Source organism: Cylas formicarius, unplaced genomic scaffold, assembly GCF_029955315.1.
Source record: "Cylas formicarius isolate icCylForm1 unplaced genomic scaffold, icCylForm1.1 PGA_scaffold_10__41_contigs__length_53128322, whole genome shotgun sequence".
NCBI lineage: Eukaryota > Metazoa > Arthropoda > Insecta > Coleoptera > Brentidae > Cylas > Cylas formicarius.
This window is the reverse complement of record NW_026844214.1, coordinates 14,650,128-14,674,688: the sequence shown is the minus strand read 5'-3', so window position 1 is coordinate 14,674,688 and position 24,561 is coordinate 14,650,128. Positions and strand designations below refer to the sequence as shown.

Genomic DNA, 24,561 nt, shown 5'->3' with positions numbered 1-24,561 from the left:
ACAAATCGCTCCACCAACTAAGAACGGTCATGCACCACCACCCACCGAATCAAGAAAGAGCTCTCAATCTGTCAATGCTTCTGGTGTCCGGGCCTGGTGAGGCTTCCCGTGTTGAGTCAAATTAAGCCGCAGGCTCCACTCCTGGTGGTGCCCTTCCGTCAATTCCTTTTAGTTTCAGCTTTGCAACCATACTTCCCCCGAAACCCGAAAGCTTTTGTTTCCCGGAAGCTGCCCGCCGAGTCATCGGAGGAACGTCGGCGGATCGCTAGCTGGCATAGTTTAAATTTAAATTAAAAAAATGTAGTTCATTTTGATTCCTATTCCTATTCTATCTGCGGTGTGCTCCTTGTGTCCTTTATGGTCAGGGCGCGGCATTCAGACCTTTCAATCCATTATACCCGCACATCTTCACTCCATCCCTCTACTCTCATGAAACTACAGTTTGGATTGGATTGGGGACTTTGGATAATTCCATGGCTCAATTAGTTAAGCTCCTAGTGCTCTTAATCGCCCCCCCAGTGGTACGCAGCTGGAGAGAAAGAAGAGAGAATTGGAGTTTCCTCCTTTTCTAAACACCGCCCACTCGATTCCTACCAGTGTTCGTAGTCTCACAGGCCTGAGACTGAGAGCGCACTTTCCATCCTGAGACGTAGAGGGTCCCGCAATCTATTTACGTCGATCTTTAGCATACTGTATGCTGTTCCAATAGAAGGCTCTTGGCCAAACCCGTCTGTCTGCCATTTTTGAGCTCACCTTCACGTAGGTAAGAATATTGTCAGTCGCTTGACTGCAAATATAGTGTTTATCCGAATACTTTCTGCCCGGGTTTCGCGCGATCGCACAGATCTCTGCCTGGAATACACTTGGATAGATCCACAGATGCATCCGTGCCCTAAGAGAGCTGCCATATGTCCCAGCTCTTTTTCCAGCGTCTGTTTTGCACCCGTCCGTATACTAAACTAGCATGAGGCACAAGAATATTTTCTCCCACACAGAGCCAGGCGTGCTTTGTAAGGATTCTCGCTCTTAATGGTGTATAGAAACATAAGGGATCCTCAATTCTGTCCCTCTTCATAGAGAAAAGTTATTGTTCCTTGGCCATTCTTAGTTCTTCGGACGTATTGAATATAGAAGGACCCTCAAGCGTTTCTACACCTTAATTTATAAAAGAGATGCACACCCGTTCTTTACGCCTACAGTTATATGACTTATTCTACTAAATCGTTCGAGCCTAATAACCTACTTACAAAATATTACTAGCTAAGCATTATTTTTAAATTCTTATAGACAAGTCCTCATGGGTACAATGGAATCGCTTAATATACAATAATTTAAATCCTAAAATAAAATATACGTTCATGCATAATGTGCCATCACAATAGAGAACCCATTTTGGTTTCCGCCTGAGACAGTTGTTGGTGCACTTCTGTCCCGAGCTTTTAGTGTACCAAGGCAGTATAGGTAACGAGTGGTCATACCACCATAGTGTACATCACGAACAGTAAATGGTGGGAAGTAAAAGGATGGGAAGAAAAAAATCAGAAACGCTGAAAATGTCTGAAATGTGGATTCTCAAAATCACACAAATGACTATTTATATTGGTTTTTCATTGGTTGTTCTTTTTCATCTAATAAATAATTGTAAAAAATATTTATATAAAAAACCGACGAAGATAGACCTCCTAAACAATAGTACCTTTTCTAGAAAAAATTGAACATCGTTTCAAATTTTCATCATGCTTCAACCATAACTCGACAGATAAAAAAAATATTATTCAACTTATCTAAATAATACTACTAGCAACCTATAAATAAGTTTAAAATTACGTAATTGGCATGTCAATTAATGAGAAAACTAATAATGAAATTTCAACTTTGATCCGTATCTTCGAAACCAGCGACATTTGTATGAGGCATGTGAACTCAGGGTGAAACCAGGTGTATTATTTTGAAAATAATTAATTAAACGCTTTGATCGATGGAAAACAAGAAGAACGTTTATCTTGTTCGGTATAGTAATTCCCTAATTCGCTATCGAAAGGGCAATCCTTTATCAAATTAATTAATATTATAAGTGTGGTCGCTTTCCGACGGGTTAATTACTTTAACGAGACTAGTAATGCCATAAATGAACGCGCCCATTAAAATTATTAACTCTAATAAAACCCGTTATGACCCTATGTAAATATTAATAACGACAAAGAGACCGGTCGGCTTTGAAATATACAGGCGATTACAGCGAACATATCCGGACCAAAACGATATCGAGCAAACACAAAAAGAACGACATGGTTTGTATGTGTGTGCGCGCTTGTGTGCGCAGCGTCGGATTCCGTTATAGAACAATGAGTTATATTTTACCTGATTTAATGGGATGTCATGACCAATCATACTCCTGAGGCAATAAATTAGGGCGGACAGGGTGACCGCCTTCGGGGCATTACAATTACCCCACACTTCCGGTCCGGAGCCCCTGAAAATTAAGGGCCGTGGAGCGATTAGATCGCATTTGTTATTGCACAATTATCAGTCAATTTTTTTTGCCGGCAAACTATGCAAATTATTACATATAGTCAATTCTTTAAAAGAAGAGAGTAACATTAAATCTAAGGAAGCATCTACGAAATCGTTGATAATAAGCGGTATATATATCTAATGATCGCAGACTATTTACATATATAAACTATAATATACACAACTAATATTATTTTGTTCGATTACATATTTTATAAAACCTGAGAATCAGTGGTTCGCGAAACCTTTTCTTTACTCAGTTAAATTAGTACTTTGGCTCAAAGTGTATAATCTTGGGTTTTGACGGCAATTATCGAAATAACGACGGCAATAAAAACCTGGCCAGCCTCATTGTAGGACAGAATATCAGATACGGATTTTGAAAAATAAAATCACATTAGCACCTATAAATAAAAATACGACGACATTAACTATTAATCATAACAATTGCAAATTATTAATAATTACTTAAATAAGAACGTTTTTATTCCAAATCTAATTCTGTTTCGACTGAGATTAATTGCAATGGACCCGATGTTAAAAAATAAAAATCGAATGAAACATTTTATTTTACTTGGTGCAACAAAATGTTCTATGAGGTTGATTGTGCAGTGATACAGAGGACGACATAAAACAGTATGCAACACCTGTTCAGCTATACTATCACGTACATATATTTTCGTATTATCATATGAATTAAATTCTTCCAAAAGTTGCCTTTTCTTGTAACTAAATTGAAAATAAATATCATTTTGTAACAAATATTCTTGAATTTCATTTTTTGCACTTGGTGCATTTTGTAGCAGGCGGCTGTGAGAGCCTGCGCTATCTATATACAATGACACTATTACCCAGAATATTTTTCAAAAAAATAACTATAAAACCAATTATCAAAAACTCTTCGCTTGCATCTTCATGATAGTCCAAGCTAGCGTTAAATATTCTTCGGAGACAACAGTGTTCAATAAATCCCTCCTTTGGTATGCGTGAATTATGGTATTGCCTTTTCCTTTATTTGAAGATGTTTTTGTTTGACAGTTTTTGATATAATCAACCCACCCCTCGTTTGGATACTGTACAAGCAAGTTTCAGATCTATTTTTCTGATTTTCTATGTTTTCAGACATATACCTCTTTAATTTCCAGAAAGTAATTAAACCTTCAAGTGCGCAATCTGCGCGATTCCATTTCCACTTGTTTTTTGCCTAATTTGTTGAAACAATCTGGCTTAGATAAAGGGAATTCCTTTTTTAATCGTATATTTTTAAATAAATATGTCTTCAAATTTCAGTAATGTTGCTTAAAATAGCGATGTTTTTTTCTTTTCTTCCAATTCCCGTCAGCGTCATATAAAAGGACGTCATATTTAGCAGGTAAAAGTTTATTACGTATTTATAAACACATTTGTAGCCTCTATAAAACTAAAAGGATTCTGAAAAAAGATTGAAAACTATTAGGTTGAAAATATTAAATGTCAATCATGCAATCATAAACTCACTTTTTAGTTGTTTGATAATTTTTTCTTGAAAGAAAACGATTTTTTTGTAAATATCTAAATAAATTTTAGAAGAAAATACCCGTTAAAATTGTGCAAACGAAAGAATTCATATTTTACAGTAGCTGTAACATATTTATTAGGTTATAAGAGTTTTACAGAGTCAGTTATGAAACCCCAAGAATCGAAGTGTTATAATTAAGAATGTTAAAAAACTTTTTTTAAAAACCTGAAGTAATCAACTCCAAAGGTTTTATAGATCAAGTAATAGAAACATTCTAGATGCAATACTATAAAACTGTAAACACTCCTAATAGTAAGTTGCTGTCTTAGTTAGTTGAAAGACATTTTAGTTTTTTTTTTCTGAAAATAATAACAATATTAATATTGTTAAGAGGAATAAAATTAGGAATAGGACGTATATTTTCTTAAATGAGAAAACCCTATGTTTTTTTTTTAAATATAATTGGACAATTATATATTATTGAAGAGCGTATAAAAAGCGCAATCACATTTTTAAAAATATACAAGGTGTTTCATTAAAAAAATACAACTTTATTTCGTATCTTAGAAATGTCTTTCTTTCATTTGAACATAATGGATTCATCTCAAAAATATTCCGAAAAGAAACTGAAATTGCCAAGTTTACTGTTTCACCCTGTTACTCAAAAATAAAGCCAACTAGGATTATTTTGTAAACGGCATCTTTTGAATCACAAGAATGCCGCCAAGAGCGTTTCGAAAAAGCACGTTTTTTACCTAGTAATTTTTACTTTGTCTACTTACAAAAACGCCAATATTTTCAATGAAGGATATTGTTACCAGTGAAATATCGAACAAAAGAAAAAAACGTATTGATTTTCAATCTCGTTTCTGGATACTAATTAATAAGATATGGTAAGAAAGAAAATATATTCTACTGATCAAAACCAGATTTTTCTTACTAAAAAGAAAGCTAGAAGAAGGTGAAAGTAATATAATTATTAGCTATAGATTTATTTGTAAAATAGGATTTAAATTTCGCAAAGTAGAGAAAAACAATTGGTAATCTATGCATATCATGTTTGTGTGTAGTCCTTATTGATGAACGATATATATTCAATGTTTTTTATATTTGTAAACATCTTAAATGTTTGTCCCTGATGTTTTAATTAGTCTTTAGGTTATTTTGATAATTGCCGTCAAAACTCAGACCCTACATTCTTCCCACTGCGGTTTACAATTCGGAATTTTTATGAGGAAAAAGAAGCCCTTTAGCTCTCTTTACGTAAAAACTTAAGCTCGTTTGTAATAGCAAAACTATTAATTGAGAATAATGTTCTGATTAATCTAAACTTACTCGAAATCGCAATACGCTGAACCCGAATCACGGTCAAGAGATACTCTTAAGGAAATCGGAGATCCGTCGTCCATGTAATCGACAAAGCTGAGGACGGAAACGCCGTCGCCGCCGCCGGTCTTGGCCGCCGTATCTTTCGCAATTTCACGGAGCATATCCCTAACGGCCAATTCCGCGTTCGTCTGGATGTGGCCCATGTAAGCCTGGACTACCCCCAGGCCGTATTGTGAGATCAGTTCGGATACCTGGAAAATTAAACTAACCGATTATACTCGGTTATAAATGCCGATAGAGCGGGGGATATTGCCAAAGATGTTAAAATGATGCTTCTACACCATCAAGAAAATATATTAAATTAATAGAAGCAGATACGCTACCTGCCCGATGTGGTGTGGTAAGTGCATAGTGTACCGATTTTTGCGAGGAATCTCAGTTACCAGTAGAGATAGTACGATACAGGTTTCTCAATACTGTGCCTGATTTTGGTGAAATAAAATATGCCGTTTTCAAAACAGTCATAGTTGGTTTTGTTTTTGAAATGCAAAAAGAAACAGAAAATTTAACTACTTTACTTATCACCTGCTTGTTTACAGATTTAAAAAACCTTACTTCTGCTTACTTCTGTCTAATAATTTCCACATTAAAGATATTAGCGTCCCATCAAAAAATACAATTCCACGCTTACACTTGCCACTGTGGTCCTTCCTTAAATTCAAAACATCACTGACCGCATATCAAAAGTTCTAAAGAAGTATAACGTCAAAAAAAATCTTTCAATATCTTCGGTCCGTCAAAGGCAAAATTCCATTTGAGATGCCAGGAGTTTACAGTATTCCGTGCATATGCGGCAAAGAATACATTGCGAAAACTGGACGACAAATATCAACTAGGCTCAAAGAACACGAAAGAGCCTTACGACTAAGACAAATAAACTCATCAGCTGTTGCCGAACAACTAAAATTCTTGCATGTAATCAATTCTTCTACAAACGAAAAATACGAGAGTCTATAGAAATCTATAAACAACCTAACAATCTTAACCGCGACTGTCACCAATATGCGAATCAGTCATCCAATACAGTGTTTATGCCACTGATTTAGCTCCGCCCACTCATAAGCAGGTACAGAGTAAAAGGCGAGTCAGTTTTACTCAAGCTCTGAAGAAACCAACATGATGATTGACGACAAGTTAGCAACTTCGACTCAACAAAAACTAGTGGAGGACTCAGATTGCGATTTTTATACCTTTTTCAAGCATTAGCTTGCTTAGCATTTCCTTAAGGCATACAAAAACCTAAAACAGCTGTTTAATATTTTTTGAAGGCGTTGACGATCAAGGATCAAGGATGGTTTTTTCCCAATTTTAAAGTTCAATATATGCTTATTGGCATACAGGGTCTTAAGCAAGATAAGATAAATTCTTTTAATTAAATTTGGCTGAGTCGCGAGCAAACGATAGCACCTGAGTTTTAGCCGCATTTAACCTTAAAGCATGTCTCTCACTATAAGTAAAAACCTGCTGGGTCAAAAAAAATGTAATGTAATCTGGAATCATCTTTCTTCAAACATATTGTAAAATTTCCGGGGAGCAGCAAATTAACAAATGTAAATATTTATACCTATTGGAAAACAATAGCTTCAAAGATTTCGTGTAAAATGCTTATCGGCAGAAAATAATTATAACAGCGATAGAATTTGCCATGCTGCTCAGGTGCCAAGTTGAAATATAATAAGAGCTGATTCAACGGAATGAATGTCGATAATAATGTGTTTATTTGAAAAAATCGATGAATCACCAAAAACTTAGGTGCCATTATCTTATTAATTCCAAATAATTAGTCAAGGTGACTAAAAAATGGGACTTATTTTTCTCTCTGCACTACAAAAAATCCTTGCTCTACATTTTCAAAAATTGATATATTAAATAAATGTCTTTTTCTCTATTAGGACAATAAAAATCTAAAATGATTGCCACAGCAGAATGGAATAGATATTCAATATTAAACTCTTAAATTAACAACTGAAAATCTCAAAGTCAAAAGAAACTAGAAGTAGTAGTTTTGGTTACTTCCGCATCCCCGCTCTTCTAGTCCCAAATAAATTCCAGTATTTCCACAAATTTTGTCACATCCCTTTTTATATTTTTAATGAAAAATATTACTTGCTCTATTACATTTTCTTCTCTAGAAGGTGACTTCATTGCGATTTTAACTAGCCAACAATAATCAAAATAAACTGTAACAACTACGTCAACAACTGTAGTATAAGTCCTTAGGTAATCTAACAGATGGCGATCGTAGTATCAAAAATATATTTTCTACTCGTTATGTTAAAGTTATAGCAGTTTAATTGTTGTTGATTGAAGTAAACAAGTTTAATTTGTGAAAAACTCTCGGCAATAAACGCAATCATGTGATCGATTCTGAGGTTATTTTAGTACTATTTTGTTGCAACCCTGATACGTTTATGCATTGATCTATAATTGTTGATGAAACATAGATACATCACTACACACCAGAAACAAAGCAGGAGTCCAAACAATGAATACTTTGAAGAAAAACTGGTTCCGAAGAAGGCAAAGAGGATCTAGTCGACCGGTAAGATTATGACCACGGTCCTTTTCGATGGTCGTGGAATTATCTACATTGATCACTTGGAAAAGGAAACAATGATAACCCTTAATAATTAATACGATTGTCTTCGCTTCTCCGTGCTCAGTTTCCATAATTTTCTATCGCAAAAGGTTTTCGGCTTAATATTTCTTGCTGCCATTGCTTCTTCCACCTCGTCTCTCCAACTGCGCTTTGGTCGACCACGTTTTCGTCTCTGCGGGGAAGTCCATTTTATAATTCGTTTTGGCCACCTATCATCTGTCCAAACCATACCAGTTGTCGCCTTTCTATTTCCTCTGTAATATCTTTTTCTATTTCCATTTCTCTTCTTACATCGATGTTTCTTTTTCTTTCTAATCATGATACGTGCAAGCGCAGATCCCTGATCCCAGATCCCCGCTCCGTATAATGTCACACTTTCCACAAAAGAAGAGTACATTCGTTTTTTTGTTGTCTTCCGTATGTTCTTCTCCAATACTACTGAGTTAAGTGATCGGATTATCTTTCTTCCTTTTGCTACTCTTTCCCGAATTTCTTCCCTGCTATCTCCGTCGTTATTAAATATTACACCCAGATATTTATATCTTTCTACTCCTATCATTTTTTCGTTTTCGAGTGGTAGATCTCTTACTTCGTCATTACCTACAATCATGTATTCTGACTTCGTCATGTTTATTTTCAAACCGGCATGTACATAATACTCGTTCAGTTTCCGTACCATATAGCTCAGATCATCTGCATCTTCGGCTATCACTATTTGATCATCAGCTTAGAAGAGGTTTTCATCTACGGCTATTCCCATACCTTTACATTGTCTTATCCACGTTTTAAGTTTTTCATTTATATATATATATATATATATATATATATATATATATATATATATATATATATATATATATATATATATATATATATATATATATATATATATATATATATATAAACAGCCTTGTCCTAGTCCTTTATCAGTGGTGAAAGGTTCTGTGCTGGTACAGGTTCTTGGTCGCCTCGATTAATTTTAGCTTGACTCCTATATCCATTGTTTTCCACAGCTTGGGTATAGGGACCGTGTCATATGCCTTTTAGAAGTCAATGAAGGCTAAGTGTGTCTCTAGGTTTCTACAAGGATTTTAAGAGTAGAGTCTATCACCGATCTTCCGGCGCGGAAACCTGACTGCTCTTCCATTTTCATTGCAACTATTTGCTGTTCAAATTTTGATGTTATGACCCGCGAGTATAAACGTCCGATTGAACATATAACTGCAATGCCTCTGTAGTTTTTCGGCTCTCTCTTTGATCCTTTTTTATAAATAGGTGTGATTTGATTTTATTGCACTTGAATATCACTTCTGACATGCTACCATTGTACGTCCCTTTTGTACGAAACGTAGTCAATAAATGAATCTATCTATCTATCTATGACAAGTCTGCCAATCCTTAGGGACGTTTTCCCCATTTATGCACCTTCCGACGAGATTTGTTATCATTCCTAAAAGTTTTCCTGAACCATGTTTGAGAAGCTCTGATGGAATACCTCCCACGCCAGCCGCTTTTCTATTTTTTGTCTCTCTTAGAGCTTTTCTAACCTCCTCTATCTAACCTTCTATTCTTCTGACGTTGTATTGAGCGGTTGTTCCTCGAATGCTCTATTTTCTTGCAGTAGGTTCTTAAAATAAGTTATCCATTCCTTTTCAGGTATCGCTGTGGTCACTGAGTTTATTTTATCACTTTGGCGTATTCTCTTTCGTTTTACATTGTCTAAATATTAAAAGACAGAATGCATTCAATTTATTCAATTTATTTGTATATTATAGTAGTTTATAGTGGCCGTTGTTCTGGTTTGATAGTTTCGGTTGATATATTAGATAGTTATCGAATAAACTAAACTATTAATGTGTATTTGCATAAGAATATTGATTATGGTGCAAGTATTGTTATTAACGTATGTGTTGTAGCCATATCGAACGAAACTACCGACATCGCGTATTTGGAATACAATGTACATAAGTAGAATTATTAATTGGGAATGGTTATTAGTTTGGCGCGCAAACACACAGTTTTTATCTAGTTAATTAAAGTCCGTAAACGACACAAAATAATGATAAATAGTTTTACAGTATATATTCAAATTAACATGACATTTTTAAAGGAATTTTCGATAATTTGGTAATATTTGGCTTTTTTGATATTCGTTTATTTGAGCAGTATATTACTTTCAATAGCCGGCAACCCAATAAAGATTTTACTCAATGTGAAGTACATACGATATATCCATAAGTTTTAGTATACTTTCTTTCCTATTTGAATATTTTCCAGTGTAGCAATATCTACCCAACGTTTATAGCGTCTACCCAATCAGATTCTGGTACATCAATTCTCCTCCAGTATATATTTCTTTTGAGTTAGCAATTTAAAATCTTGGTGCGCTGTTCTGCAAGAGTTTAGTTGTTTGTTTCGGATGACCCTGAATTTGCTCCAAATACTGCTGACTACCTGATAGTTGAAAGTGATTTTAGTTTTTAGGTAAGCAATAATGCGTTTATTCGATTTTTTAAGAGCTTCACATGCTATATTCGTTTTAATTTATTTATTTTTATTTTGATGTTAATAAGGTAACTTTAAAGTTTTAAAAGTTTAAACCATCGGTGCAGTTTGTTATCGTCGGTTTCCATGCTTGCTCGTATGGCGAACGAGATTACAAACATTACAGACATCATGCCAGAGAACATCGCTGAGTTTATTATTCAAATAATTCTATTTTCGCAGCATTTTTTTCATTCGGTTTAATAATAAAATTCCTATTTGGAACAATATTAATAAAATTACATATACAGGATGCTCTGTTTTGTGATAATTAGAAATTAAACTAATGTTGGTTAGGGGGCAATCCGGCTAAAATATTTTTAATATGGCGGCAGATCGGAAATACCCGAAGTTTATACCAGCTGTTATTTTATTATTTTATTTATTATTAAAACCTTTTACATTATTGCTTTTTGGATGCCGCGGAAAATTCTAGACATCAATGTATAATATCTTATAACTATATTTGTCTGTTTCTGAGACATTTAACATTTTATGTTGCGGATTCTTTTAAAATTTTACGTTACTCAATTACTTTGTAGAACTGATGCCAAACCGTAAGTTACGTTTGCTATTCGCAAGAACAAAATGCAGTTAAGAAGATTACAGAAAATCTGACAATTTCCGATTTGGCTGAAGCAAAAACACTGGAAATTGAAAATAAAAAATGAAATGTTAAAAACAGCAAAAGTAAAAAAAAGGAAATGTCATTTTTTTAGGAAGATGGTCCTTGAACTTATAGATATCAAATCATCAAATCGATAATGACATATTGCATTTCTACACACAGAATTTTTTTCATTATTTACCTTCCATACTGTTAAAAAATATTACTAATATTGTTAACTCTTGTATTTTGGAAAAAAGTGACTCCTACAGCAAAAAACGGACATTCCAAAAATACTGAGCTCAAGCCTATTAGTTTAGTATCAATCTTATCCCAAAAACTTGAAAAAACGATAAATCGACAGATTAGGAAACACCTAGATGCTAATGACACTTTTATCAACTTTTAATCCGGTTTTAGAAAGGGCTTAGCTGCACTACTGCTTTGCATCACATTGCAGATGATATTCTTAGAGCTTCTGATTCTAGAAAAGTCACTTCTTCAGTGCTGTTGCTGTTTTCAATTAAAATTAGGTATTCTCCACTTGAATTTATACAGGATTATCTAGACAAGCGGCAGCAGGGTGTTGTCTTTCTCAGGGATGTATTCTAGGTCCTCCGTTTTTTAGTATTCATACATGTCATATTGAAATCGGACAGATGACACACAGCTCTATTTATTTGCCTTTCAAGCCCAACGAACAAAACAACGCTCAAGCAATCATGACGATTTAGAAATACTAACGGCATTCGCAAAAAATCACAACTTGGAACTTAATGTTTCTATTGTTTTGCTATTTCGCAAAGGTAGTGCCGAAATTGAAAATTCGTTTAAGCTAAAAAAAATCAATTTAAAGTTGTTGTTTCCTCATCGCCACTTACTATCTGTTCCTTTAAAAATGCAGACTCCTTGATGATAAGTCATTTTAACTATGATGTCGTGGTTCCACAGAAAATAGAAGGAGGAAGGATTTTATACTTTTCCCATCAAGTTCAGCTCTCGTATAAAGTCACTTCATTTGTGGTCTTTGATGTTGAAGTATCCGGTTTTTATGGCTATCAAGGTTTTCAAGTCTTCAGTTTCCATAACATTTTGTTGACTCAAGATCATCGATATGTTTTTAATAATCTTAAATTTAGGACTGAGGTGCACACTGCTAATGTTCCAATTCGAGTGAATATCTCTTCTCTTCCTCATCAGACTAAATTATTCGGAAGTTAGTTTACATATAACATTTAACCTCTAATTTTAAAATTCTAAACATTCGCTCTTTTAAACGTACTGTTTAAAATTATATGAACTCTAACTAGTTGATATTATTTCCTTTTTCTTTGGTGACGTACTACCTTCTGTTAATAAATTTGTGTGCTAGGAGTTAATTTATATCTTTTCTAAATTGTTTTTAACTCTTTTTTGCTTAATATGGTTTGCTACAAGAATTTCTGTATTATTTTTATTTTTATTGCAAATATCATTAATAAACAAACCAAGTCGATTCCTTTCTTATTGGCGGCGACCTGGGCTCGCAGATCGGACAAGTTGTCCTGCAAATTCCTGCCGCCGGCTTCCTTGATCCTTTTAACGAGCTCCTCTTCCCTGAACCCTCCTTTGTCCACCAAGAGGAAGGACTTAAAGGCGGCCCCTTCCTGGCTCAGTGTCGTGGAATGCGGCGGCATCGATCCCGGCGTTATGCCACCTATATCCGCGTGATGGCCCCTACTGGCTACGAAGAAAATCGGTTCGTCCCTATCGCTAAAATTAAAAATATTCAAACAGTTCTCACATATTTTATGAATACAATATGTCTCTATATGTTGAAACCACATGGGAAACTTTTTTATTATTATTTTTGGGCAAAAAAAACGTATGTCTCAAGTACCTTTTAATTTGACAATATCCAAAAATTTTATTTTAAAAAAGTAAAAAACTACTTTCAAATATATAATTACATCCATTTCCATTGAAAAATGGGTTCTGTGCTTGTTTTATATTGTGTCAATTTTGAATGAACATTTATCCCTTGTTGTTATAAATGTCATAATATCCTTCTTGTTTCTTAATACTTTCTATCAGTGTTTCCATTTAAACACGTATCGAATGCATACTTTATTATTACGTGCATTATTTTTCAAATATAAAAATACATACAAATAATAGGTTGCGCAAATAATATTAATATTATTTCTAGAAATAATTAAAAACTAGCAGATCTTTATAAATGCCACAACACACGTTAGTCTTCAAGGAATCTTAATCATGGGGCTTTATTATAATAATAATTGCATATTTGAATATAGTTCATAGTTCTAATCTACTTTTTTAATAACATTTTTTGATATTGTCAGACTTTACGCTCGAGTTAAATTTATATTTTTTCAGAAACTTCGTATACTACTGGAAAAAAAAGATATCTGATTACTGTATTTTAGATTTGAGAACACTTTCTACGAAAATTTTCTTCCTAAAATCAATAATAATGGTTGCAACTTACTGAGAGATATATACAATTATATATACAATTATACAAGGGCGTCGCACTACCGTACCCGAGGTAAATTTCATTAGGAACATTTTGGAAATAATTGGTGTAAATTTTGCGGTAATAAGTCATTGAAAACACATCCGGAACTTAAGACTGTACACATAATATATTTAATGGACCTCTGATTTGGATAGAAGCTAGAACGTTTGCATTTAAAAAGATTGAACTTATTAAATAAAATTAAGTAAAGTTCGCACTAAAAATTGATCTTAGCTTCGGTCTGCAAGACTGATATGAAAAACAATTTTATTTAAAATTAAATATTACGTGTTTAAATAAAAACCGGTTTTAAACTCAACATTTGCCACATTCTGTGGAAATTTCTAACAACACTGTCTAAGTCAAGGCATCTGTCTGTTCTCTGCATTTGGTTCTTTATTCACGTCTCTATCTCAGTTATTAAATGCAAAATGCAATTTAATGACAAAGGTTCTATAGAATAATTAAATGAGGTAAATATTGAGACCTTGGACTGCCCATGCGGTTCACCCGATAGAACAGTTATGGGATGAAACGGGTAGGTAGCTTACAGATCATCAACCTCCATCTGCCTCTGATGATGATATTTTTTGGGAAAAATGGGCCAATATCTATCATGCATACATTAAACGTCTGGTTCAAAGTATGTGGTGGTATGGGGGGCAACCTCTAACATTGACTTTTTATTTGATTAATGTTTATGATTTTGTTTTATTTTTTTTTTGTCCAATAAATAATATAGTTATGTTTTATATTAACCTTTATAATTCATTTAATAAATGAGAGAACGGTATTGTGATCTAAAAATTGTCTCATCCTTCTAACGACAAATGCAATGCTAATTTACCCGATAAAAAATCAACTTCAACTCAACAACTTCAAGGTATCGTACGTTTCGTAAAACAGGCAAAACATCTGCGATCAAGATTTAAGGCCCTTCGTCCAGAACTTTTGATCTGTGTCGCTTCTTATCGTAATCTATGTTCGGTGACTTTACTTACTCGTGAAACACGGGCGTGATAACGGTAAAATCTGGCAAATGAGACCCTCCCGCCCCTGGATGATTGGTGAGGATGACATCGCCGGCGTAAAATTTCTTTCTCGCCTTCATTTGGTACTGGACCGCTTCCTGCATTGACCCCAAATGTACAGGAATGTGAGGAGCGTTGGAAACGAGCCCACCGTCCGCCCCGAAGAGAGCGCAGGAAAAGTCCAATCGCTCTTTGATGTTGGTCGAAATCGATGTCCTCTGCAGGATTCTGTGGAAGACGGAGCTCGAATCGTATTACGTGGATTTTGCCAAATGGGATTTAGTTAAATGGTACGTGTTATTAATGAAGATAATCATTTCGCAATAGTTGACTCGACGCCAGTAGGGTTGAACGAACGGGTTAATCTGAATTGGCAGGGTCTATCATTTTACGACGTATGATTCAGATTTATGTGCTTGATGTTTTGGCACGAAAAATGTATAGAATAATTTTATATTTTACCCTTCCTAAAACTGAAGTGGCCTCAGCGTTGTAAAACTTAATTTTAGTAAAAACTTTAAAGTTAAAATTAACTTCCATTAAATTTTTCCTTTGCAATTAACTTATATTTATAGTTAAAACAATTTTGTTTATGAACGTTCAAATAATATTAAACACCTTGGGAACTCTTATAAAACTTACCTAGGTGTCTTGTACCACTCTTGCAATAAAACCCAAGATGATTTTGGAATACTTATAATTTTATAAACGATACTATTTACAAATCTTCTGGATTCCTCCTGGGTCAGTTGTTGATGAATCGAACTTGACGAAGTCCCGTCAATCATCCTGCTGGCGTCTTCACAGCTTAACTGAAACTGTTCAGTGTTGACTTCTTCACACCTTAACTGCAACTGTTCAGTTCAGTTAAGCTCCGAAGAGACCAACAGGATGAATGGCGAAATGTCAGCAAAGCATAAGGGAGTCCAGGTTTCAGAGTAGCTGCATGTTTAATGTTTAAATTATAACACCCCAAGAGTAAAAGTTTTATAATCAGCTTTTTAAGAATCCTATAAAACCTTTTTAAAAAACCTGAAATAACCAATTCCAAAAGTTTTATAGACAAAGCAACGGAAACTTAAAAGCATTTTGGTATTTATTGGACGTCTTACAAAACTTGTGTAACACTAATGGTTTTATTATAAAACTTAGAAAACGATTATACACTCTAAAGTTTCTTACTTTGTTGGCATATCCTAATCAACTTTGTTTCTGAAATCTTTGGGATTTTTTTCTCTTCTTTCCTTAGTGTGTTGCTGTGTTTTTATTTTATTTTTTTATTTTTATGGCGCTACTGCTTTAATATTGAGCAGCATATCTATTTAAAAGAAAAAGTAATAGTCGAAATAATAAAACTACAAAATTTCTGCAATATCCCTATCTATCCTGTCCACTGATATTTGTTGCGATCACGTAATCTCTAATAGAATCTTTATAACCAATTCAATTGTGAAGTGGCGTGCAACAGAAAAGTTAAATCTCGGCTGAGTGAAATGGGTTCATTGGGCAATCTGGCTTACGATACGCAATCCTAAACTAAATCCGCACAACGGCGCCACTGATTACTAAAATCAGTACAATTTATTTGAAGTTCAAAGTAAATGTCATGCGAAATCACAAATGGTCCAGATGTTGCGAAAATAATATTTCGAATTTATTTTTACGGTATTTTTAAGAAGAGCGGAGAAAGTTGGTTATCTTGGAACGTCACTCAACGATCTGTAAAATTCAGTCAAACCAGTGATTCGAATAAGTACCAAGAAGCAAGGAATGCTCGAGGCCATGGAGCTTCTTTAAAAAAAAGTTTAATTATATTTGCAACGTATGTTTTTGAGTGGGGCTGAATTTTTGGATATTTTCTTAGAAGCGATCATGGCATTTTTAAGGGTTAGCAAATGTTAGTAAATAGTTGTTTAAGTAACGAGTCCCGAATGTGCAATTTGTTGCCATCGTAATGGAATACATATCCAATGTTTAATTAACAGCAATAATGAAGAAGAAATCCGTATTATATAAATCAAAAAAATTAAAAATTAATGTTTAATAGAAGCACCAAAGTATTGTACATTATGGGTTATACTGAATCATGTTGACGAGAAGAAATTACTAATATATTAATTAACCACCTAACGGACAAACTATGCTTTTGGTTAATATTCCAAGCACCAAAACAAATAATCCAACGTAATTTCTAATTAATGGAGCATGAGAACTAAATTTTTAACTTTATTGTAGTGGGTGAAGATTCATTTCCCCAAAGAAAGACACAGGGGATTGTTTCGTAGTTCAGTAACATTGCTAGCTAATCAGGTGGTGACATTATTCAATTAAAATGACGTGGGGGTTAGAACTGATCTCAAGTTTATGAAGACTATATTGATGATTCTGTTCAGAATAAAATTGATAAAATTCATAAACTCATTCTAATTTAATCAGTTCCAAAAATTGTTGTTTACAAATAAATAATGCTAATAGTTGTATGCTTCATGTTAATATTCAAAAATAATGTCTACATCTTTTACTAAACACTAATTTCAATACGTTGTCACTTGTCTCTTAACATTTTACTACGACTAATAAACTCATCCCCAGTTGCCGAACGTAATTATGAAACCGGACATCAAATCTTATTGGACCAAACTAAAATTATTTTATGTAATCAATTTTTCTCTCTAAACAACCAAACAATCTTAACCGTGACTCACCAACACGGGAATCAGTAATCAGATTTGTAAATAATGGGTGTTTTTTTCCATGTATAGAAAGTTGGCATTACTGTTCAAGATGATGACCGACTTAACAGCTGTCAAGTAATTTATTCTCATTTTGGTTTGGCAATTCATCATGAATAGACTCACGCCTGAACAACGCTTATAAATAGTGCAATTTTATTTCGAAAATAATGGTTCTGTGCGGAATACGTATCGCGCACTACGTCCATTTCATCGTCGACAAAATCGTCCATCAGAGCAGTTAATTCGATTAACCATGGAACGTTTTCGCACCACGTTTACTCTTGTTGATAACTCGCATCCCCAGAGACGCCGTACGGTGCGTACAGAAGAAGCTATTGCTGCTGTAGAGCGTAGCGAAGACCCGAATGAGTCCATCCGCCATCGAGCACAGGAATTAGATCTGTGTCCATCCACTTTATGGAAGATTTTGCGGGAGGATCTTGGTTTACGTGCTTACAAAATCCAACTCGTGCAAGAATTGAAGCCAAACAATCATCAAGTAAGGCGTAGATTCGTCGAATGGGCCCAAAACGAGATTGCCGTTGTTTCCGATTTTCATAAACGAATTTTGTTTAGTGATGAAGTGCACTTCTAGTCTACGTCAACAAACAAAACTGCCGCATTTGGAACGAAGCTAATCCTCAAGTGTGTCGAAACACCGTTACATCCAGAAAAACTGACTGTTTGGTGCGCTTTATGCGCTGGTGGAATCATTGGTCCGTACTTCTTCAAAAACGATGATGGCCAGGTCAATGGTGATCGATATAGAGCTACAATTACTAACTGTTTCATTCCTGAATTGAATAACCATGATATCCAGGAGATGTGGTTTCAACAAGACGGCGCAACATGTCACACAGCTCGTGCCACAATCGATTTATTGAAAGACACGTTTAGTGACCCGCTAATTTCACGTTTTGGACCTGTGAATTGGCCTCCAAGATCTTGTGATTTAACGCCGCTAGAATACTTTCTGTGGGGCTATATAAAGTCATTGGTCTATGCGGATAAGCCACAAACGCTTGACCATTTGGAAGACAACATTCGCCGTGTTATTGCCGATATACGGCCACAAATGTTGGAAAAAGTCATCGAAAAATGAACGTCCAGATTGGACTACATCCGCGCCAGCCGTGGCGGTCATATGCCAGAAATCATAGTTAAAATATAATGCCACAAGATTATCTTTCGGATAAATAAAATTCATGTCAATCGAATAATCCATCGTTGTTTGATTGCAACAAAGTTCTATATATCGAAAAAAAAACACCCCTTAGTACTACAGTACCCTGTGGTAGTTTGTTTGGAAAATTTCCTAATTTTAGATTATTAGAAAATGTTAAAAATTGTTAATAAACTTTTACTTCACTCGCCTAATTTGCTTTCTGGTCCAGTAAAACAGTACTTTCGGGAGGTATTTTTTCTACAGTGAATGTCCGGAGGTGAAGAAGCACCTTTTTCATTTTCCTTAATTAAAACATATTTTTTTAAATTATTTACATTTTTGACACCTTCAAGCTTGTATTATAAGTTAACGGGTATTAATAAATTGTTAAAGACCTTAGGTTTTATAACTGTTCCTATAGACCTCCAATAAAGCTTTAAGCTTTTCGTTTTCGTTACTTTATTTACAAAACCTTTGTTGTTGGTTATTTCAGATTTTTCCACAAGGTTTTAGAGTGTTCTTAAAAATCATATTATAGCACTTTTACTGTTTTTGTAACTTACTTCACAAAAAACGTTATAAATCTCAAAGCACCTAGGAAATATTCCACAGCTACTATGAAACATAAAGAATGCAATTACATTTCGAGTAGTAGTTTTCTTAAAGATATCACAAGATAAGCAAAATTGGCAAAATCTAGTAGCAACTTTTATAAAACGTGTGCTAAAACCTGTGATACTATTTTGCAAAGTAATTCATCCAAAACTAGAGGAAATGTAAAAGCCACATACCAAAATTTAGACTTTCATCAGGACAATATTATATTTGAAAATACCGAAACAAACACTGCTCCGTTCTGTTGTTAAAATGTACTTGTGGAGCACGACCTATGATCTTCTTGAATTTATTAACTCTACTCAAAGATTCCGGAGCTTATTAATAGCCACCGTTCCCATCTGTATTGTACAACATTCCAGCCATTTTTCTATGCATGCGTATTGTTTCCAATCAGATTCTGGCAATGAATTTAGGTTCTGGATCAACTTGTTTCTATTTCTAACCTTTTAGGGGGCTAACACAATACCCTGTTCAACTCCAATGAGCTTGGAATGACCGTAAAAGACGGTACTGTTTTCCCAACTTCATTGACATGAACAATTTAAAAAATCATGTTTTAGCAATAAGTAAACATCTGAAAAGTTAAGTTACGATTGCATAATTGACGATGGCGCACTAAAATTTTTCAATTGCGGCCACGACGTTTTTATAAATACCTTTTCGGTAAGTTACAGAAGCATAAATATTTAAAAAGCACCAATACAAAGACAAGAAACAAAAATACATTGTAAACAAATGATATAGAAAAAGGTGAATCGAAAAAAGGGCGTTTTTTGTTTAATGCTTATAAATTGTGGAGATAGGTTTAATAGCGGTAACGAAAATGGAATTCCTTGCCGTTAAAAAATTTGTTTATGGTTTATAAAGGTAACGGCATTGTCTTAATTACACATAAATGGGGAGTAAAATTTTTATATGGGACTAAAATTTGGTCACCGTTTAACTTTATAAAAAGCAACCACTTACCGACCCATCTGCTCGGCAATACTCATAAACCGATGACTGAATATGCTCAGCTGTATGGGATCCAAGTAAGTCCCCACGCCTTTAGTCTGGCCAGAGCTCACTACGATTCGAATATCGCCGTGTTCGGTAATGGTCCCTGTACAATCTGGCTCTATGAGAATCGTGCTCAATTTATCCATGACGATTGCCGGGCCATTGAGGATCTGCCCGGATAAAAGCTTTTCCAAAAGGAACACCTTGGTGTCCCGAAAACCCCCTTCGAAATATACTCTTGTCGTTAGGACGTGGTCAGGATCGTCTTTGCTCGACCGCAATAACGTTTCGTCGTCGACGTCGCTTTTGCCTACGCCCCTGACCTGTTGTCGCAAGACATGTGAAAAAGAGTGGATCATAAGGGTAAAAATATAGTAGAGCAGTTCACCAGGCCGCGAGTTTCGCAGCAAATGGATTGCGCATCCATACAGTAAATACAAAAATACATGATATAAATAGCAGTAAATACCAAATTCATCATGTTGATTCTCCTTTTAAATTCAACATTTATTACATTGCGGGAAGCTGTACACATCAAGTAATTAAGTTGTCTCAATTTTTTAAACGTGATTTTTATTGAGATGAAATAAATACATTAAAGTGGAGAAATTGACAGAATTTACAATAGTCAACAATATTCTTAAAAGATTTTTTTAAATAAAGAATTTATTTTAGTTTAAAGAATATAACGTAAGCAAGTATATTATTTAAAAAAATATATTACTGACTTGATTTTACAAACCTACATTTCAAGAGAGTATGTTATCGTTGCCAACTAAAAGATCAATTTCAATGTGAACAAAGTTAAAAACAAAAGAAAAATGTGATAAAGTTGAGTAATTAAGTTATATAAAACTAATTTAATTTTTAGTTTTTGTATGTCAAATACAAATTGGGTTAGATAATTTTCCTAAATCCATAATAACATTTAAATAAAAATATGTATTCTCATTTCGAAATGTAACCTTCTCTTCTCTTTCCTAGAACATTACCAAACCAAACTGCTTATTTTTGTTTGATGTGATCAATTTTTTGTGTGTATACTACCAGCAGCATGACAAGAATAATTCGTTTTTAGACAAACGCAATAACAATACAACAATAAAACAAAATACGGTTTCATATTTAAACTAACGGATGGCCACGAAATATGCAAATATGCAAAGAAAACCAGATATGTGAATGATAAAATACCTAAAAACCAGCAATTAGGCTTAACTCCGTCCGTGTGTAAATTCGATGAAATCACTTATCTCCCCACTGTTTAGGCAACGGTTTTTTTTAATATGAAAAATAAAAGTGTTTCCAAGGACACGTAAATGTCAAAATCTGGGCATTGGTGTGCGTCGTAATAATAAATGATATTATAATTATATTAAATGTTATTAATTACAAGTAATAAATTAATTGAGACACTCAATTCTCATTCTACTTAGTTAAATGTTACTGGGGAAATTCTGGGCTTCTAAGAGCATAATTTTAAGAGTTTTTTAACTGTGGCAATATTCAACATAGTAGTTCTATCACCATAGTTGTTAAAACAGAACGAGGAAAATATTCATCTCATTCAGTAAAACAAGCCGAAAAAATTTAATAATATCTATATTTAATATTCCGTCGGAAGTTCTCGCTATTGTTGAAACGCGTCAACATGTTCATTATATGAGGTTTTCAAAGGGAGCAAATTGTATCTTTCGGGCGATAATAAAATACTTTAACTTTATGAGATTTATAAATATCCTCTTGCCACGCAACTATTTTTAGAAAACGGTTTTGGAATATTGCAAGTAAGAATGCGAGATTCCCGCACATCAAGGATTGCTTTCTCTTTTATCTGAAAAAGTATCAGGGTACTCCTGAATAAGTTTGAAATTGCAAAGGCACGAGTATGGTTTATATCTATAAAATATTAATATATATAATAAAAATATATAATATAAAATAATATATAAATAAAGTATAGTGTGCCTCATAATATATCGCCTTGCCCAAAATTACGACCTCTGTAGCTTTTATTACTGGGTGCACCCAACAACCAATAATGATTTATGTATTTATAGGTAAGTGGAAGCGTTGAATAACCCGGTTTACCGGGCGTTTCGAAATCATTTCTTATTACTAATATCCCTGATTTACGTTATATTGCGTCGAAATCACTTGTCATTAGATGCAAAACAAAAAAGAGAGAAAGAGCGACAAATGTATATGGATATTTAATAAGGAATAAGGAAAAAAGGAAATATGCACGATGGAGTAGTGATTTACAATCCGTTTGGACAATAGTGAACAAGATATAATAAGGAAGAAAATACATTCCCTTGTTTCTACTTTGGCTAAACTCTGAAGGAAGCTATAAAAAGATGAAATCAATGTTATTATTGGCCGTGCCGTCCTTCATAGAGTTATTCGTAAAATTAGATTTAAAAGCAATAAAATAGATAAAAAGTATGTGGATTATCCTCAGGAAAGCAAAAAGTATATATCCGAAAACAGATGTATAATTTATCTAGATAAAACTAAATTTGATACACACGATACAGGATGGGTTCATTCCAGTAAATATATTTAGCCAAAAGCACTTTCAAATAAAGAAAAACGTATCAGCTGAATTCATGCTGGATGAGAAGGGAATATTGAGGATAGTACTCAAATTTTTGAAAACTGGTTTCAAAATAATCTTTTAAGAAATATTCCGGATAACGTATCATTGTAATGGATAACGGAAGCTATCACAGCCGCGTGCTCAAAAAAGCAACAAATTCAAATCAAATCCAGTAACTAGAAAAGGCAACTTGGAAGTGTTAAATTCTTATGATATTAAAAAACAACAGTTTTCATCTCAACCTAAATATTTGTTTTACGTCTTCCTCCATATGATTCTATATTCAACGCCGTAGAACATTTGTGATGCCAATTAATATTTAATGACGACTCTGAGAATGAAACAGAATTAGATTTTGGATAAAAACCTACCTATTTATTATTGACAATTTATATAAATTTAAGGTCCTTTTATTTTCTATTCACTAATGTGATTTTATTATATCTAAATAAACATAATAGAATTTCTAATCTTCATATATTTAAAATACCTTAAAAATGCGTCCCTTTAGCTTTGTCCTACAATACCGGCGGTCATGTGTTTTATTGCCGTCGACAGGTTTTAATGAAAGTCAAGAGCCAAGGCTTTGAAACAAAGTATACTTAGCATTGACAACGAAGCAAAATTTCGCATAGTTTAAATGGCTCCTTAGAGACACTATTTATTAAGTTTGTTCTTTTTTTTATCCCATGTATTATATAATTTGCGAATTCTATTTTTAAAAAAGGATTCCAGGTTTGTTCAAGTCTCCTTATATTAATTTAAGATAACTGTGAGCCACTTGGTATTATTACAACTGAAAGTAGTGAATAACCTTTTGCAAAATATACACACACATATTTTTGAAAAGCTAACAAAAAATCTAATAAAATTATTAAAAGACGTACATTAGGGTGTTAAAAAATAGGCATTTGGTTTATAGGTATATTATAAAGTATCAGTCGACTACTCCACTGGATCTATTCAGATCACCTTTTGCGATAAGTTTACGTATAATCGACCTACAAAGAGCATCTAAAAATGAAAATCACTCTAGATACATCTAAAATTCCTTGATAGCTATGACATTTCTGATTGGGGCACTTATTTCATGAAAGGTACCCTTGGAAAAGCCGCAATGCGTGAACCTTATTACCAATCATTAAAAATGTAGGCTACGCATCAAATTGGTGGTAATCGCAGGAGTTCTAGGTAACCAGCGTAGATGGAACTTTGAACGCCTTGTTTCGTTCGTAAGAAGAGGGAGAAATAAAATTTTTACTCTTTTTATAATATACGAAAGAGCTAAAAGGCGTCTAAAAATAAAACATAGGTTTTAGTTTAACTAGGCAAATTTTTGAGGAACAAGTTAGGATTTCTGTACAATTCAGAATTCAAAATACCTATTATTATTCCTATTAAAAATATGTACCATTATATGAGCGCCATTTAACATTGCGGCCGAAGTTTGGGTTACTTTTGCATTTTTTTTTTTTTGGAGATACGAGTTAGAAAAGCTTTTTCTGCTTCTCCAAGATTCAATTGTTGCACTATGTTTACCTTATAAGGCTTATATATATTTACTTTATACGGTTTTAATTTTCCAAATATCCTTTGCGTTTTTCATTTTGACACCCAGACTATCAGTATTTGAATTCGAATGCGCCTGATTGACCGACCTACCCCTTTTCTCAGACGGTGTCCGAAATAAGCTACCATCCCAGAATGCGCAAAATTTCATTTTCATCCTATATCTCGGG

The 24,561-nt window shown here is 34.0% G+C and overlaps 1 protein-coding gene across 4 annotated transcripts in view; it reads right to left on the bottom strand.

Annotated features, from left to right (window-relative positions):
* Nucleotides 1-24,561, bottom strand: part of LOC132703975 (5-oxoprolinase) — a 90,883-nt gene that overhangs the window by 30,294 nt on the left and 36,028 nt on the right. For all 4 annotated transcript variants that reach the window (XM_060675546.1, XM_060674752.1, XM_060673982.1 and 1 more), the window contains 5 exons: nt 20,188-20,543; nt 14,674-14,931; nt 12,639-12,903; nt 5,348-5,592; nt 2,362-2,473 (listed from right to left, as the gene is read on the bottom strand). In XM_060675546.1, the coding sequence (XP_060531529.1) occupies nt 2,362-2,473; nt 5,348-5,592; nt 12,639-12,903; nt 14,674-14,931; nt 20,188-20,543 (1,236 nt within the window). The remainder of the gene's footprint in view (nt 1-2,361; nt 2,474-5,347; nt 5,593-12,638; nt 12,904-14,673; nt 14,932-20,187; nt 20,544-24,561) is intronic.